General features: G+C 46.3%; 1 protein-coding gene across 1 annotated transcript in view; it reads right to left on the bottom strand.

Annotated features, from left to right (window-relative positions):
* The window catches only part of LOC124605609 (origin recognition complex subunit 1), a 127,449-nt gene that overhangs the window by 78,856 nt on the left and 30,571 nt on the right, over nucleotides 1-18,022 (bottom strand). The window contains exon 3 of the mRNA XM_047137406.1: nucleotides 13,598-13,800. Coding sequence (XP_046993362.1) covers nucleotides 13,598-13,800 — 203 coding nt within the window. The remainder of the gene's footprint in view (nucleotides 1-13,597; nucleotides 13,801-18,022) is intronic.

The raw sequence follows: 18,022 nt of genomic DNA, 5'->3' as shown, positions 1-18,022 counted from the left end.
ACAAATTACTACTTCCAATAAAGAAGACATGTCAAGTTGCAGACAGGCACAATTAAAAGACAGTCACATATAGCTTTTGGCCGCAGCCTTTTGTGTTTACTTAGTTAACTGGAATTAGAAACAATGGTCTGGTCATCTGACAGTCATTCATGCCTATGTGGCTGAATGAGAAGCAACATAACCTTGTCTCTGTGTTATTTACGGCGTTTTAGACAATAGGTTATTGAACAAATGCAAGACGGTTAAGAAAAAAGAAAGGAATATCTTGTAAATATTGTTTTAAGGAATAGAAACAGTAATGTTCTAACAAAATGGAAAAGCACATGGGAAAGTATTTCAAGTGCCCTCATAATTTGAAAATAGTGCTCGAGTTTGGATAGTGATTGAGAACAACTTTTTAATTTTTTTTACACTAGTATGAGTAAAAATACTACCTACAGGCTAGCTACTTAACATAGACTATACTTTTTTTTCAAAAAATACTTTTAAACTTGTCATTTTCTTTTATTTTTATTATGTACTACTCCATGAATTGTTCTTATTAAAAATGTAAAAGTTGCGTTTACAGTCCAATTTATTTCCACTAATAACTCTCCCCTAACACTCAAGCAGCTTTTTCAACTTGGTTACCCAACCGTGAAGAAGCAGTGTTGCAAAACACCTTTTCCAATACAAAGTATCAGCTTAAAATTTTTTTTATAAGTGCCGCTTATCAACTGAACTTTAAAATGCATAAATGCCTCGCCAACACTACTGGCCCGGCCACCGAGCCTCTCGGCAATGGTCCGCCAGATGCTGCCCTTCTGGCTGCAGCCCAAAGCTGCTCCCGGCCTCCTGCTCTTTTGCCTCTGAGATGCAGACATGGCCAGCCTCCTTCACGGAGGTTGTGGCCTACTCTTTTGGCACAAACTTCTCCTCCTGCTCCTCACACCTAACATTTTTTGCATCTTTCCACACTGCCTCATTATCGTGCTCCACACACATGCCACGGTGACACCCTACCCGTTGCCACTGGCCTCCCCCTTCAGCCACCATCTCTCACCTCTTCTCCGCTCTTTCACTTGTTTCCTTTCTGCATCTCCCTTTGCCAAAATCACCATGCTGGCTGCCTCCTGTTCTCCTGGTCTCCTGGTTTGGTCTCCACTGCAGCCAGCCACCCTGTCTCTGATATGGCCTGCCCCATTGCTACAAACGCCAGGCTGGTTCCCACAGAAGTAGCTTCTCTCCGCACCGTGTGGATGGAGCGGTTTGTATGGTCGCACAATGGCAAGGTTTTCAGTGCCCGCTCAAAACCAGATCCAGATGGGTGTCAAGAAAATACCCAGAACAGGAAGATAAAACAGAACATACACTCCTAGAAATGGAAAAAAGAACACATTGACACCGGTGTGTCAGACCCACCATACTTGCTCCGGACACTGCGAGAGGGCTGTACAAGCAATGATCACACGCACGGCACAGCGGACACACCAGGAACCGCGGTGTTGGCCGTCGAATGGCGCTAGCTGCGCAGCATTTGTGCACCGCCGCCGTCAGTGTCAGCCAGTTTGCCGTGGCATACGGAGCTCCATCGCAGTCTTTAACACTGGTAGCATGCCGCGACAGCATGGACGTGAACTATATGTGCAGTTGACGGACTTTGAGCGGGGGCGTATAGTGGGCATGCGGGAGGCCGGGTGGACGTACCGCCGAATTGCTCAACACGTGGGGCGTGAGGTCTCCACAGTACATCGATGTTGTCGCCAGTGGTCGGCAGAAGGTGCACGTGCCCGTCGACCTGGGACCGGACCGCAGCGACGCACGGATGCACGCCAAGACCGTAGGATCCTACGCAGTGCCGTAGGGGACCGCACCGCCACTTCCCAGCAAATTAGGGACACTGTTGCTCCTGGGGTATCGGCGAGGACCATTCGCAACCGTCTCCATGAAGCTGGGCTACGGTCCCGCACACCGTTAGGCCGTATTCCGCTCACGCCCCAACATCGTGCAGCCCGCCTCCAGTGGTGTCGCGACAGGCGTGAATGGAGGGACGAATGGAGACGTGTCGTCTTCAGCGATGAGAGTCGCTTCTGCCTTGGTGCCAATGATGGTCGTATGCGTGTTTGGCGCCGTGCAGGTGAGCGCCACAATCAGGACTGCATACGACCGAGGCACACTGGGCCAAAACCCGGCATCATGGTGTGGGGAGCGATCTCCTACACTGGCCGTACACCACTGGTGATCGTCGAGGGGACACTGAATAGTGCACGGTACATCCAAACCGTCATCGAACCCATCGTTCTACCATTCCTAGACCGGCAAGGGAACTTGCTGTTCCAACAGGACAATGCACGTCCACATGTATCCCGTGCCACCCAACGTGCTCTAGAAGGTGTAAGTCAACTACCCTGGCCAGCAAGATCTCCGGATCTGTCCCCCATTGAGCATGTTTGGGACTGGATGAAGCGTCGTCTCACGCGGTCTGCACGTCCAGCACGAACGCTGGTCCAACTGAGGCGCCAGGTGGAAATGGCATGGCAAGCCGTTCCACAGGACTACATCCAGCATCTCTACGATCGTCTCCATGGGAGAATAGCAGCCTGCATTGCTGCGAAAGGTGGATATACACTGTACTAGTGCCGACATTGTGCATGCTCTGTTGCCTGTGGTTCCGTCAGTGTGATCATGTGATGTATCTGACCCCAGGAATGTGTCAATAAAGTTTCCCCTTCCTGGGACAATGAATTCACGGTGTTCTTATTTCAATTTCCAGGAGTGTGTATCACAGGTAACAAAGGTTGGAAAACTACATGCATACCCACACTAAAGCATGGGATGAAGCAGGGTGTCAGCAATAAAGCACGGGCCACACAGGAAGAGAGTGGTAGAAGGGGCTAAAACAATATAGCAGATGGAACTGGCTGGCTGACCGCAAGGAAAAAAAGGGAGGAGCCAGCTACTCTGCAATACACTAAAACCTTCAGCCTAAAAGTTTAGGCCAGATTCCAGACACATTGCAAAAATTTAAAACCCTAGATACACTTGTCTCATCATCAGCTAAAATAGAGGGCAGATCCCCACCAATTTTTGCTTCTGCCCTTGCATCACAGTATACAATGCATTCCATTAAAATGTGGCGGACAGAGATGTGCACACAACAAGCATCACAAAATGGGGGATCCTCCCGCCGTAATAAAAAGCTATGTGTGAGAGGACAGTGCCTGATCTGAAGATGCGTGAGGGTCATTTCATCCCGCCTGAGCAACTGGCAGGAGGAGCGCTACGGCCGAGTTGTTGACTTCACCAATTGCAGCTTATTGGCCGTCACCACCAGCCATTCTTCCTCCGACAACTGCATGCACTTCCTGTGGAGTGCAGAAATGACAGACAGCAAGGGAATAGGACACTGCACCACATCCTGCTCTCTGCAGGCCTCCTTGGCAGCCCGATCGGTCTGTTCATTGCCCCATATTCCGACATGACCTGGCACCCAGCAGAATGACACCTGCTTACCATGCCATTGGAGCAAGTACAGTTGGTCATGTATCAGCTGGACCAACTCCTCAGCTGGGTACAGATTCTGCAACGATTGTAAGGCATTAAGGGAATCGGGGAAGATGAGAAACCGATTGCCTCGAATTTGATTCATCTGCTCCAGTGCTTTCAGGATCGCGTGGATCTCTGCTGTGAAAATGGCATATGCAACAGGCAGGCAAATCCTGTTGATCAGGGAACACCACAGAACAGACAAGGAAATTCCCTCGTTTGGAGCCATTGGTGTACACGACAGTAAAACCGTGATGCATATCTAAAATGTTAAAAAATAGAGAATGGAATGTAAAATCTGGCATACTATCTTTCTTAAAATTAGTCAAATCCAAAACAAGTCTGGGTTTCTGGTGGAGCCAAGGTGGAAATCTGCTCCAGCCTCAACGTAAAACATTAATACCAGCCATATCCATCTTAGAAATGCAATCCTGTGCGCGAATTCCATAGGACCTCGTTGATCGTTGCCGGTTATGAAAAAACCATGCCAGAGGAAGCTGAGCAACGGTATGGTATGCACTTGTGTATGGTGTGGACATAGTTTTATATGCCTGGCTCACCGTAAGTAGCCGTCGCTACATATGAAGCGTTGGTTAACTAGCCTCTGCACAGAGGCTAGGTATGGGGCTTGTCCTGAATGCCCCAGTGGGCAACCTAATTCCTTCATGGTGCACAACGTCCAACATCTTTAAATTAGAAGGTCTTGCAGACACACACACCATGCACCCATAATGGAGCCGAGATTGCACAAATTCCCTGTAAAACTGCAGCAGACAAGTCCTGTCTGCTTCCCATGTACTGTGGCTAAGACATTTTAAAATACTTAAAGCCTTAAGTGACCATTTTTTCAGGTCTCTAAGATGAGGTAATCACGTAAACTTTGAGTCAAAAATGAGCTCTAGAAATCTCACTGTGTCTTTAAAAGTAAGGACAGTGTCCCTCATCCTCAATTCAGGAAAGGTTAAAACTGAACGAGAAAAGTGAAAAAGAACACACACGGACTTCATGGTGGGAAACTTAAAACCACTCTTCTGCACCCATTCTCCCAAATGTATAAGAGTAAGTTGCAAGTGATGTGTTGTCGTTGCGAGGCTTGAAGAAGAGGAACACACAGAGAAAGCATCCACAAACAAGGAGCACTGGACAGGACTTTTCACTATGGGCGTAATGCTATTAATAGCTATGGCATAGACAGTCACACTTAAAACGCTGCCATGAGGGGGACCGTTCCCCTGCTCAAAGCGATCAGACAGGACATCACCTAGTCGGTATCTAAAATAACGTGCTGAGAGGAAGGACTGAATAAAAATGGGAAATGAAGATGCTCCAGGTTGAGACACCTCCAAGTACTATCATAATTCCACAAGGGCGGGAGTAAAATAACTGAGACGTACAAAACACAGCTGGAAGAAAGGAGAAAACCATAAGAATGACAGAAGGGCAACAAACACTAAAACGGACAAAATCAGACAAGAAAACTAGAGAGACGCAAGAAACATTTAGAAGAGATCAAAACAAGAGAGCAGATTACCATGAGAATACGAAGGACATGACCTAAAACTTAGCTCAAATGATAAAATGCACCCTGAAGGACATGAGCTAAAACTTAGCTCAAATGATAAAACACACCCTCATGAATAAAACGTAAAACTAAAGCTCCTGTCAAGGCATTGTCACCCAACACCAAAGATAGGGTGCTGGGAAAGTTAAAAGTCCGCTGCAGAGCAGCTAAAAGTAGGCAGTCCAGCAACAGGTGGACGACCGTCATTTGTGAGCCACAGTGACACCTAGCTGGGTCCTTGTGACGGAGCAGGTAACCATGTGTTAGCCACATATGGCCAATGTGGAGCCAGCAGAGGACAACTGATTCCCTGTGAGAGGACCACATGGAAAGCTTCCACACATTCGTAGTCTCCTTAATGACACACAGTTTGTTGTGCATACTGTTATGCCATTCCATCTCCCAAAGCTGAAAAACCGTGTGGTGCAAGACAGAACACAGGTCAGTTTTGAAGATGCCCACCTCCACAAGTGGTATCCATGTAGCCTGTTTGACTAGCCTGTTGGGAAGTCCATTGCCTGGGATTCCAACGTGTCCTGGGGTCCACACAAACACCACTGAACGACGGGACTGCTCCAGGGCATAGATGGACTCCTGAATGGACGCTACCAAAGGATGGCGAGGGTAGCACTGGTCGATAGCTTGTAGGCTGCTCAAGGAATCAGTACACAGGATAAATGACTTGCCAGGGCATGAGCAGCTGTGTTCAAGAGCATGAGATATGGCCACCAGCTCTGCAGTGAAAATACTGCACCCATCTGGCAAGGAGTGGTGTTCACTATGTCCTCCATGAACATACACAAAGCATATGTGACCATCAGGGATTGAGCTGTCAGTGTAAATCACTTCATGGCCTCGGTACATGTCGAGAATTGAGAGGAAGTGATAGTGGAGAGCTGCAGGGTTAACGGAGCCCTTAGGGCCACATGAAAGGTCCAGAAGAATCTGCGTCCTAGGTGTACACCATGGAGGTGTACGTGAATGGACCTCCAGGAGAGGTGGTAATTGGAAGGACTCCATTTCAGAAAGACGGGACCGGATGCAAACCGCAATCTTAAGCCCTGACCTGAGTTGCTGATGCGAGAGATGAACCGCCATGGTTGGGAAAAGGAGACAGTAATTCGGATGCGCAGGAGAACTACGAATGTGTGCAACATAACTGGCGAGCAGTTGTGCATGCCTAAACCATCAATGGAGGAACTCTGGCCTCCACCAATACACTGGTCACTGGACTTGTTCTACAAGCTCCTGTTGCTAGGCAAACGCCACAGTGGTGCACTGGGTCGAGTAAACGCAATGCTGAGGCACCGCTGAACCATAAACCAGACTCCCATAGTCAAGGGGGGATTGAACAAGGGCTCTGTAAAGCTGCAGCAGCATAGAGCGATCTGCACCCCAGTTGGTGTTGCTCAGCCAGCAGAGGGTATCGAGGTGCTGACAGCACTTCCGCTTAAGCTGACAAAGGTGAGGTAGCCATGTCGATCGGGCATCGAAAACCATTCCTAAGAATCGATATGTCTCTATTACAGTGAGTGGATCATCATTAAGGTAAAGTTCTGGTTCTGGATGAACAGTGTGACGCCAACAGAAATGCATGACACACAACTTCGTGGCTGAAAACTGGGCTGGAGCCCAAGACTGCGCCTTGTGAATGGCTCCCTGTAGGTGCTGCTCAGCAATGTCAGTACTGGAGGAGCAGTACAAAACACAGAAGTCATCCGCATACAGAGAAGGTGCGATCGACGGCCCCACAGCTGTTACTAAACATAGCCATTAAAAATAGACACACACTCAATACGGAGCCCTGTGGAACGCCATTCTCCTGAATACGGGGGGAACTATGGGAGGCACCAACTTGGACATGGAAAGTACGGAGCAACAGGAAGTTTTGGATAAAAATTGGGAGTGGGCCCCGGAGACCCCACTCATACAATGTGGCGAGGATATGATGTCGCCAGGTCATGTCATATGCTTTATGTAAGTAAAAAAAGACGGCAATCAGATGTTGGCATCTGGAAAATGCTACTTGGATGCAGACTCGAGAGACACAAGATTATCAGTGGTAGATTGATCCTGGCGGAAGTTGCTCTGACACGGAGCTAATAGGCCACGTGACTCCAGGACCCAACCCAAATTCTGACACACCAAACATTCCAGCAAATTGCAAAGAAAGTTGGTGAGGCTGATGGGACAGTAGCTATCCACATCAAGCAGGTTTTGACCGGGTTAGGGCACTGGAATGATGGTGCTCTCCCACCATTGTGATGGAAAGACGCCATCGCACCAGATCCAGTTGAACATGACGAGGAGATGTCGCTTGTAGTCAGACGAGAGATGTTTAGTCATCTGGTCCAGGAGCTGTGCCGGGGCAATGTGCAAGGGCGCTGAGGAGCTCTCACTCTGTAAATGGGGTGTTATAGGGTTCACTGTGGTGTGTAGTGAACAAGAGGACTTTCCTTACCATCCGCCGTTTGAGGGTGGGAAAGACTGGGGGTAGTTCTCCAACTCAGAGGCTCGAGCATAATGCTCAGCAATCACATTTGCGTCGGTAGATAACACACCATTGATATTAATGCCAGGGACACCTGTTGGGGTCTGGTACCCAAAAAGACATCTGATCTTCGTCCAGACTTGGGAAGGTGACGTTTGGCACCCAATGGTCGAGACATACCTCTCACAACACTCCTGATTCCGTCGTTTTATAAGCTGGCGAACATGGACATGGGGCAGCTTCACGGCTATTAGGTGCTCTAGGGAAGTGTGCCGCTTATGATGCTGCAGAGCTTGCTGACGCTCTTTAATTCCCGCAGTGACTCAGGGACTGTCTTTCGCCGGGGGCACACTAAAGAAGGAGAAATCGCATTTTCCACTGCAGAAACGATCGTTGCAGTGACCTGCTCAACACCAACATCGATGGCACCAGGTGGGGGAGATTCAGCAGTGACAGCAGAGGTGAAGGCTTCCCAGTCTGCCTTGTTTAAAACCCATCTGGGTAGGTGTCCGTGGGCATGACGCTGGGGGACTGACAGGTCGTCATGTGCTCTCCAGTGGATAGATGGGAGAAGGCTAGGACTGCAAACCGAGAGATCAATGGCTAAATATGTGCCGTGTGCCACACTGAAATGTGTTGGGGCACCTGTATTTAAGAGGCAGAGGTCGAGTTGTGACCATAAATTTTTGCCCCTCCTACCTTGGCCAGTAAACATCGTGCCACTCAACAAGGGGTTGTGCGCGTTAAAATCTCCCAGAAGTAGGAAAGGTTTACAGAGTTGATCAATCTGTGCACCCAATATGGGAGGGGTACTGCACCATCTGGAGGAAGATACACATTGCAGACAGTTATTTCCTGTGTCGTCCTTATCCTGACAGCCACTGTTTCAAGAGGGTCTGAAGGGGCACAGGTTCACTACATACTGAGTTCAGGACATAGACGCAAACTCCACCTGACACTCTATTATAGTCACTACAGCTCCTATAATATCCCTTATAGCCGCAGAGGGCAGGGGTCCTGGAGGGCAATGCAGAAAACAGGTGTAAAGCTTAACAGTTGCTGTAGCTCAGCCAGGTGGTGGAAAAAATGGCCGCAATTCCACTGGAGGATTATGTGATCGTGAGACTGGGAAGGCATGAAACACTCAATGAGGCAGTCTACGCCTCAGGGTCACCTGTTGCCACCAGATCAGCACCTGTGCGATCGACATCCATTGTGGCTGACGGCCCAGCGAGATCTAGGTCCTCAACGGATGCCAGAATCTCCACCTCATCCTCAGACACAGTGCTTGTAGGTAGTGGTGGTGTGGGTGCCACCGCAGTGCCTTGGTTCTTGGGGGTCCTTTTCTTTTTTGGTTTCTCTCACTGCTCCTTAGGTTTGTCTGGCTGTGAGGGCTTCACTGATTCAATCTCAGGGACTGAGGAGGACCCTGAAGCCCTATGACCAGCTACCTGTGGTTGCTTCAGCCACTGGAGGTTGTCAGCTTTCCGCTGGTAGGAACCTGGGAAGGGAGTGTCCCAAGGGATCCCTTCCTGGTGAGAGGAGCCGAAGATGACTTGCACTTCTCTAATGGTTTGGGGGGGGCTGCCCCTGAAGTACGTTGTGCAGGAGTAACAGGGAGGGAAGTGCCCCCCCCCCCCCCCCCACCATCAAGGGGGCAGATGGAGTCTGATGGCTCTGAGAGCCAACTGTACACGGCAGAACAGAAGATGGTAGAACTGTTGTCATAGCGGCGGCATAGGTTGAAGTCATATGCACACGATGTAGCCTCTCATATTTTCTCTTAGCCTCTGTAGGTCAGTTGTTCCAGGGTCTTGTATTCTGTTATTTTTCCTTCTTTCTGAAGAATCTGCAGTCTGGTGAGCAAGGCGAATGGTGCTCTCTGCAGTTGACACAGATGGGGGGGGGTGGAGCACAGGGAGTATTGGGATGTGAAGGATGTCCACAATCCTGACAGCTGATGCTGGCAGTACAGTGGGAAGACATATGGCCGACATTCCAGCACTTAAAGCACTGCATTGAAGGAGGAAGACATATGGCTTTACGTCACAATGGTAGACCATCACCTTGACCTTCTCAGATAATGTGTCACCCTTGAAGGCCAAGATGAAGGCACAGGTGACAACGTGATTATCCCACGGACCCCGGTGAACGTGCCGGACGAAATGGACACCTTGCCACTCTAAATTGAAACGCAGCTCATCAGACTGCAAAAGAAGGTTCCTGTGAAATATGATATCCTGGACCATATTTAAGCTATTATGGGGCGTGATGGAAACAGAAACATCCCCCAGCTTGTCACAAGCGAATAGTGCCCATGGCTGGGCAGAGGATGCTGTTTTGATCACGACTGACCCTGACCACATTTTGGGCAAGCCCTCCACCTCCCCAAACTTGTCCTCTAAATGCTCCACAAAAACTGAGATTTCATTGACAACAAAGATTCCTCATCAACTCTTGTACATACCAGGTACCGGGGTGAATAAGCTATGCTGCCTTCCTTAGCCTGGCATTCTTCCCATGGTGTGGCCAGGGAGGAACGATGTGTGGTCATATTTCTTAGTGTTGAAGTTAGACCTTGACCGCTTAGAGACTGCTGGTGTTTGACCACCAGCAAGAGATGGTGTACTAAGCTTCATGGTGTGTCATCTGCCTTGATGCCACCCACTCCGACCAGGGGCCCTCCCCATGGGTGCCACCCAGCCGCAGCAAAGGCCACCTGGCAGGATGGCCATTGCCGGAAGTCCTGATGCCACAGGGTGACGGGCACCTACTCCTTGGCATACGTGGGGAGTTAATGGCGCGGGCATCAGCAGAGCAATCCCTGTGTGGTCAGGGGGCTACAATCAACAGGGTACATGGCAGCCCCACCACAACGGACTGCCTACCATGCTGGATATAAGGTGCAAACGAGCTAAGAAGTCCATTATGTCGACAGTGCAGAAAGCGATACTACACAGATGATGGAGGGAAACACCCCCAGGAGGGTGACCTCGCCCAAGAGCTGGAGAATGAGCAGAAGTGCAGATCCACCTCGACGAAGGTTGCAAGAGGTCTCAACGCATGACGGACACTATGCACCGTGTAGGGCGACTTTCCCCAACTGGCTTGCCCTTCGGGAAAATTTCGAAGGACCGTGATCAAACACTACAGGGGAGCATCACATAAAGGCCAAAACGTGAGAGACTCCTTTCAGTTGCCTCTTATGACAGGCTGGACTACCTCGGGCCTATTCTAACCCCCGGACCCACAGGGGGGGTCTCTTTCTGTCATGACTTCTGTGCCCAGCGGGTTGCTGCTCCCTATCCCAACAAGTGCTCCTCCTTCAGACCCAGTTATGCTTCTTGTCAGTAAATTCCATGTTTGGATTCAGTGCTACTGTTAAGAGGCTCAACACTAGCAAGCACCTTCGGGGGCTGCTACCATCATCCACAGACAGTATCTGCAGGAACAACGGTGGCGCAGCTATCAGGGACTGCCTTGCATCCGCGTGCCATGCGCTTAATAAGAGCCTGTGAATATCCCTCCGCCACGGCATACTTAAGCTGTAACGCAATCTCCATTAGCCAGTTGCAGTTGCCACTTCATTCCAAGCCACTTGGGACCATTTTGCTGCATTGTTCTGCTATGCCACCCAAAATCCACCAGCACTCTCCCTGGGCCCCAGTGCTACAATGTAGTCGTGCAGCAGCGATTAAGTCATGGCCCGGGTCACAATATACTTTTGATTTTGCCACTTTCATACTAGATCAAGGACAATCATTTTCTGCTACTATTATCTTTTGTGGAGCTTGACTTTTCTGTTTTGAGGCTGCAATAAATGTTCACTGTGATACAAACTGTGGAAAAATTACTCATCTGTGTGCAGTACACCAACAGAGATAAACTTATACTGTAAGACTACTTTCAAAATGTCCTGCAGAGACCTCTCTCTCTCTCTCTCTCTCTCTCTCTCTCTCTCTCTCTCTCTCTGCCTGTCTCTCTCTTTTAATGGATCAAACATGATCACCAACACAGGCTTGTTATTTAGTATTTATAATTTCTGTAAGGTCCTTGAATTATTATGTTTGTAATGTATGTATATTCTGGAACATTTGATGTTTGTATAAACCCCATCATTCTGGAATATTCAATGTTTGTAGAACTAGCTTCACTCTCCATACAGGAAGCCAGTTTCTTCTGGCTGTATTCGTAATAAATGTGTTTTCAGTGCTATGTGTTGCATTTCATTTAGGAACCTGATGTTGGATTTGGAATTGAATGTGGTTATGACATGACAGTATGACACTAGGACTGTAAACAGCATATACAAAGACTTCATGACGTAACAGTACAGAAAAAAAGTCAAGCAGAAAGCTACATGCACCTGTATACCTTAAATATGCTAGAGCACATTAATTATCTCTTGGGTAATGTATAGTTTCAGAATGAAATAAAGAACTTTCCATTGTACAGCAACTTCTATTCCATTTCTTAATTAATTAATTAAATAATTAATTAGTTCACTATTAAAATACCTTCACATAAACTCTCTAAGGGGTTTTATAACAATAACATTAGAAGTAACAAAATAATTCCCATAAAAATTGTGTGTCCTTATTTAGGGTTTAGAATAGAGTTTTATATTCTGGTGCATAATTCTATAACAATAAGCTAGTTCTACAAACATTGAATATTCCAGAATGATGGGGTTTATACAAACATCAAATAATTGGAGTCAAATGTCATGGTTTAGGATCTGTTACAGATCACATGTAATGGTTACAAGCACTTGAAAATACTGAAATTTTGTTTTATGTCTGAAGCCTGCAAGAACTGGTGTTTCATATCTTTACAGATATATTTGAGGACAAAACACTGGTAACAAGAGCAAGAGCCAAGCAGTCTGAGGCTACTGTACATGTCACAGACACTTCCTGTATTTGGGAGTTTGAATAACACTTACTAGACTATTTTGTATTATTTGACAAGAGAATGAAAGAGACTTTATGTTATTTTCTGTATTTTTGTCACAAAATATAGTATGTTTTTTTCTTACGAAAAGTTATTCCACATAAAAACATGCAATCAGCACCAAGGATTAAACATATGTTATCAAAGTTCATATTCACACATGATAATAACTTTTTTCCATTGTTCACAATAAAGTTCATTTTATCAATAAAATTTAAAAAACTATGGCAGCTTTCAACATATTCCTAAAGAGAAATTTCGTGACAGTTTCAGTCTCTTGCCAAACAGTAATAAACACAATTTGAGCCTAGAAATGCAGACGTTGAATGTGACCTGAATGCAAGGCTCATAGCACATGGCCACCAGCCTCGTTTGCATGGGCTTTTGTTCTCAAGCAGGCTTAACGATAAAACTCACTAAAGCTTTCATTTCTTGAGAACTATTAAGCTGTGTGCCTAATTTGTATAAATAGAAGTATTTACTTTTGAGGATTTTAATGATTCCATATGACCCAATACAGGTCTTGTATTCATGGCCCTTCACCTTTTTTTTTTTTTTTTTTTTAAAAAAAAACAGACCTTTAATGACAAACTCTTTCACACTAATTACTTACAAGTGGTTCTCACAGCTAGTTTCTTAAAGCTTGTCAAAACGAGTGGGTGGTAGGGTCTGAACCTCCCTAACTTGCCTGGAGGCCTTTTTTCTTTTAAGATGGTCGATAGCTTTCTGCTTTATTCTCATATTACATATGGTATTTCTCCAGTGCATTCCACCTCAATTTAATTTCTTTTTATATCTTTAGCTATACTTGGCATAAGTATCTGTTTCCTTCCCAGGAGTATGAAAATAATTCCATTTTCAGTTTTTAGTTACAGTGTATACTCAAATAGAATATTTTAATAATGCTTCTTGAAATCCTGTCTTCAAGTAACAATGTGTTTTTAAATAATTTGTTTGGTAAATGGTAGGTGTATTTTCAAGAAATGAAACCGAAATAAAAGTGTAGAAAGCTGAAATGCAACATCCTTGTTGCAATAGCTACAAATTTAAGCTGCAGTGTGACATACCCTCCAACTCCATCACTGAGTCTGCTCTTCACAAATCGATAAATATTATCAAATTCGGTTTCCCGGCAGGGCAGTCTTCTGGGAACTGAGGAAACATGTAGCCGACTCATAGCAAGCTTAAGAGTACAGCTTGGAGATGACACATCACTGCATACCAGATTTTCTTGCACGTGTGTTGACTGACGGCGTTTCTTCGGTGGCTTCTGACATACAAAGGACAGATTTCCATAATATTCTCAAAACATACACAGAAAGCACTATTAAGTTTTGCCATCACTATACATCATCAAAAGATCAAAAAGAGTGGAAATGGAAAAACAAATACAAGAAATTTGGCAGTTCACACAGCAGCACATTATGAACATCGACCACAGATTTACTTGTGTACAATGTGTTCAACAAAACAGTGCATTATATATAAAACTACATATCCTGCAAACTGTTATTAGAACAAAACATCGTACTTCAAAGTGATCTTAGCAATGGACTCTCATACACAAAACAAATGGAGCTTTCTCTTTCTCATTTCTTTCAGCAGACATATATAACATTTTTTTACAACTATGAACGGATCTACTACAGGCAGATAGTTTTGTTAAGTCTTACTTTACGGTAGTGTAATGTACTCAGGGGGAGGGGGGGGGAAGAGGGAGGGGGGGGGGAGAGAGAGAGGGGGGGGGGGAGAGAGAGAGAGAGAGAGAGAGAGAGAGAGAGAGAGAGAGAGAGAGAGAGAGAGAGAGGACAAATTTTAAAAAATAAACAGAGCACAGTAAACATTGTTTTAACATTTAGAATGACTCATTAATTATAACAGTTACAGGAAGTGCTACAGAATCAATGGTTGAATAATGTTATCTGTCTTGTCTCATAAACACTATTAAAAGTCAATACACAAGCCCCAAAACTGTTGTAGAAATGGGAACTATAATCACAAAGAAGATGAAGACAAAGGGATAAGACAAGGGTACTATATTTCTCCAACACTCTTCAATATATACGTAGATGAAGTGATCAGTAAATGGAAAATGTTGAAGAAAAAAAGGAGTATTTTTAGATCGTAATACTAAACATGTGCATTTTATACGGAGATAAGGTAACTCTCGATTGCAAAGAATGAAGATAAACTTCAGATAACGTCCACCAGTTGCAGCGGATACCCTCAAATTACTATCTAAGATTGCCTGTAGATAAAACGAAAGTGATAGCATTTCAGAGCATACAACCAATAAGACCAAAAATAATCTTTGATAATACGATATACATTTTAAATATTTAGGATGCAGCATCACATGTGAATATAAGCATGACATGGATCCAAAATTAAATTTACTTCCATACATGGTATGAAGATAATGAAAGAAATGAGGATATAAGGGAGAATTTAGGTTATATAACCTAAATTGAAAAGTAAAGGAAAGCGGGAGACAATGGGAGGAAAATGTAGACTGTTTGGGCCCAGGCATTACTAAAACAGTATTAATACACTAGAAGGTGAAATGTACTATGACCATCCAAATGATGGAGAACTGAGGCAATTTACATTATGCACGAAATGACGAAGAAGAAAGGCAAATTATGTGTGAACTTTGGTTTTCTTCTTTGCAAGAATTGGCACTTCATAAATGATGACCTGTATTAAAAGTAACCTAACACCCCACACACTGACAATCTATCACAAATTGGTGCCAGTTTCTATTACTTTTATCCATGGATCACAAAGTATTAGAACTGGGAGGGAGAGATCACAGGAAGTGGCAAGTCACACAGAAGGAGTGAATATTATGAGAGAGAATTCGGAAGCATGATGACAGAGATGGAGCTGGTGTGCAATTAGGGCTGACTGAGATTGAGGTCATGATGGTTGAGCAATGGAAGGATGTGCCGTAATGACAATTCCTATCTACATAATTCAGAATTCTGTATGTGTGTAGGATCTACCTGATATGGGACTGGAATAAATTGTGCTGGGTGGGGATGCACAGGGCAGGTCTTGCATTTACATTTCCCATATTGATATAGTAGGTGGCAAGGGGTCGGAGGTAAGTGTGGCATAAGGATGGGTCAGGATATTTAACAGATTAAATGGCCAGCAGTATATGTCAGTGGACTAATTTTGTATGCTAATTCCTGTCTATGAAGGTATATCAGCATATTGGGCAAGATACTAATCAGAACTACATATATATAATCCATGGATCACTACACTGATGGAACGTTTTAGACATGCTATGTTTGCTGGTAAATAATTTGCTTGCTGTGCACCAAGGTGACAAAAGTCACAGGATAAAGATATGCACACATACAGATGGCAGTGCCAGTACCATGTACACATGGTAGAAAAGGACAGTGCATTGCAGAGTTATCATTTGTACTCAGTTGATTCACATGAAGCAGTTTCCAACATGATTATAGCCACATGACGGGAATTAACACACTCTGAATGTGGAATGGTAGTTGGAGCTAGACGCATGGGACATTCCATTTTGGAATCAGTTAAAGAATTCAATATTCTGCAATTCTGCCGAGAATACCAGATTTCAGGCCTTACCTCTCACCACGGATGACACACTAGCCGACGGCTTTCACTTTATGACCAAGAGCAGCAGTATTTGTCTTAACTTGTCAGTGGTAACAGACAAGCAACACTGCATGGAATAGCCACATAAATCAATGTGGGCTGGTTGGTTGGTTTGGGGGATTAAAGGGACCAGACTGCCATGGTCATCGGTCCCTTTTTCCAAAGACAAAGAACACCCACAGAGAATAAAAACAAGGAACAGAAGATATCACAGACGATACAGAACAAGGGATACTGAGACAAAGACAAGACAAAACAAACTAAAACCACACAGAGTGTGACGGTGGTTGGCCGACCATACACATAAAAAAAGGAAAGGCCAGCCACTTAGAAACACATTAAAAAATCAGTGTAAAACCATAGGCCAAAGGCCAGAATCAACACAAAACAATAAAATACAACAGAAACACTCAGAGTAAATGATAAAATCCCCCTGCCCGAATAAAACGTAAAACTAAGTCAGCCAGAGTGGAGTCGTCTGTTAAAAGGGCAGGGAGCGTAGCAGGCAGCGCAAATGTCTGCCTGACCACTGCTAAAAGGGGGCAGGCCAGCAAAATGTGGGCCACTGTCAAAGCTGCCCCACAGCGACATAGAGGAGGGTCCTCCCGGCGCAGTAAATAACTGTGTGTCAGCCGGGAGTGGCCAATGCGGAGCCGGCAAAGAACTATGGAGTCCCTGCGAGTGGCTCGCAGGGATGACCGCCACACAGCCGTCGACTCCTTGACAGCACGGAGTTTATTGCGCATTGGCAGTTCGCGCCATTCATTGTCCCATAGCGCCAAGATTTTGCGGCGGAAGACTGCCCGCAAATCAGTCTCTGGGAGGCCAACGTCCAGAGATGGCTTACTGGTGGCCTCTTTCGCCAGGCGGTCAACATGTTCGTTACCCGGGATACCGACATGACCGGGGGTCCACACAAAGACCACAGAGCGGCCGCAACAGGTGAGAGTATGCAGAGACTCGTGGATAGCCATCACCAAACGAGAATGAGGGAAACACTGGTCGAGAGCTCGTAAACCGCTCAGGGAATCGCTACAGATAACGAAGGACTCACCTGAGCAGGAGCGGATATACTCTAGGGCACGAAAGATGGCGACCAGTTCAGCAGTGTAAACGCTGCAGCCATCCGGCAAGGAACGTTGTTCGGAAAGGTCCCCTAGAGTGAGCGCATATCCGACACGACCAGCAACCATCGAACCGTCAGTGTAAACAACACCAGAGCCCTGATACGTGGCCAGGATGGAATAAAAGCGGCGGCGGAAGGCCTCTGGAGGGACTGAGTCCTTAGGGCCCTGTGCCAAGTCGAGCCGAAGGCTAGGGCGACGAACACACCATGGGGGTGTATGCAAAGTAGCCCGGAAAGGAGGTGGAACAGTGAAACCCTGGAGCCCAGAGAGAAGCTCCTTGACGCGGACCGCTATTGTACAACCAGACCGGGGCCGACGTTCTGGCATACGGACGACCGACCGCGGGAACAGGAGACGATAGTTTGGATGCCCGGGCGAGCTTAGAACATGGGCAGCATAAGCGGCCAGCAAACGTTGGCGTCGGAACCGCAGTGGAGGTACACCTGCCTCCACTAGTACGCTGTCCACAGGGCTGGTGCGGAAAGCACCAGTGGCAAGGCGTATCCCGCTGTGGAGAATCGGGTCCAGCACCCGTAACGCAGACGGGGATGCTGAGCCATAAGCCAGGCTCCCATAATCCAGACGGGACTGGATTAACGCCTGGTAGAGCCGCAACAGTGTAGAGCGGTCGGCGCCCCAGTGGGTGTTGCTCAAGCATCTCAGAGCGTTTAGATGCCGCCAACACGTCTGTTTCAGCTGCCGGATATGAGGCAGCCAAGT

This window comes from Schistocerca americana, chromosome 3 (genome assembly GCF_021461395.2).
Source record: "Schistocerca americana isolate TAMUIC-IGC-003095 chromosome 3, iqSchAmer2.1, whole genome shotgun sequence".
Lineage (NCBI taxonomy): Eukaryota > Metazoa > Arthropoda > Insecta > Orthoptera > Acrididae > Schistocerca > Schistocerca americana.
The sequence above is the reverse complement of the archived record's forward strand: the minus strand, read 5'-3'. Positions and strand labels throughout refer to the sequence as shown.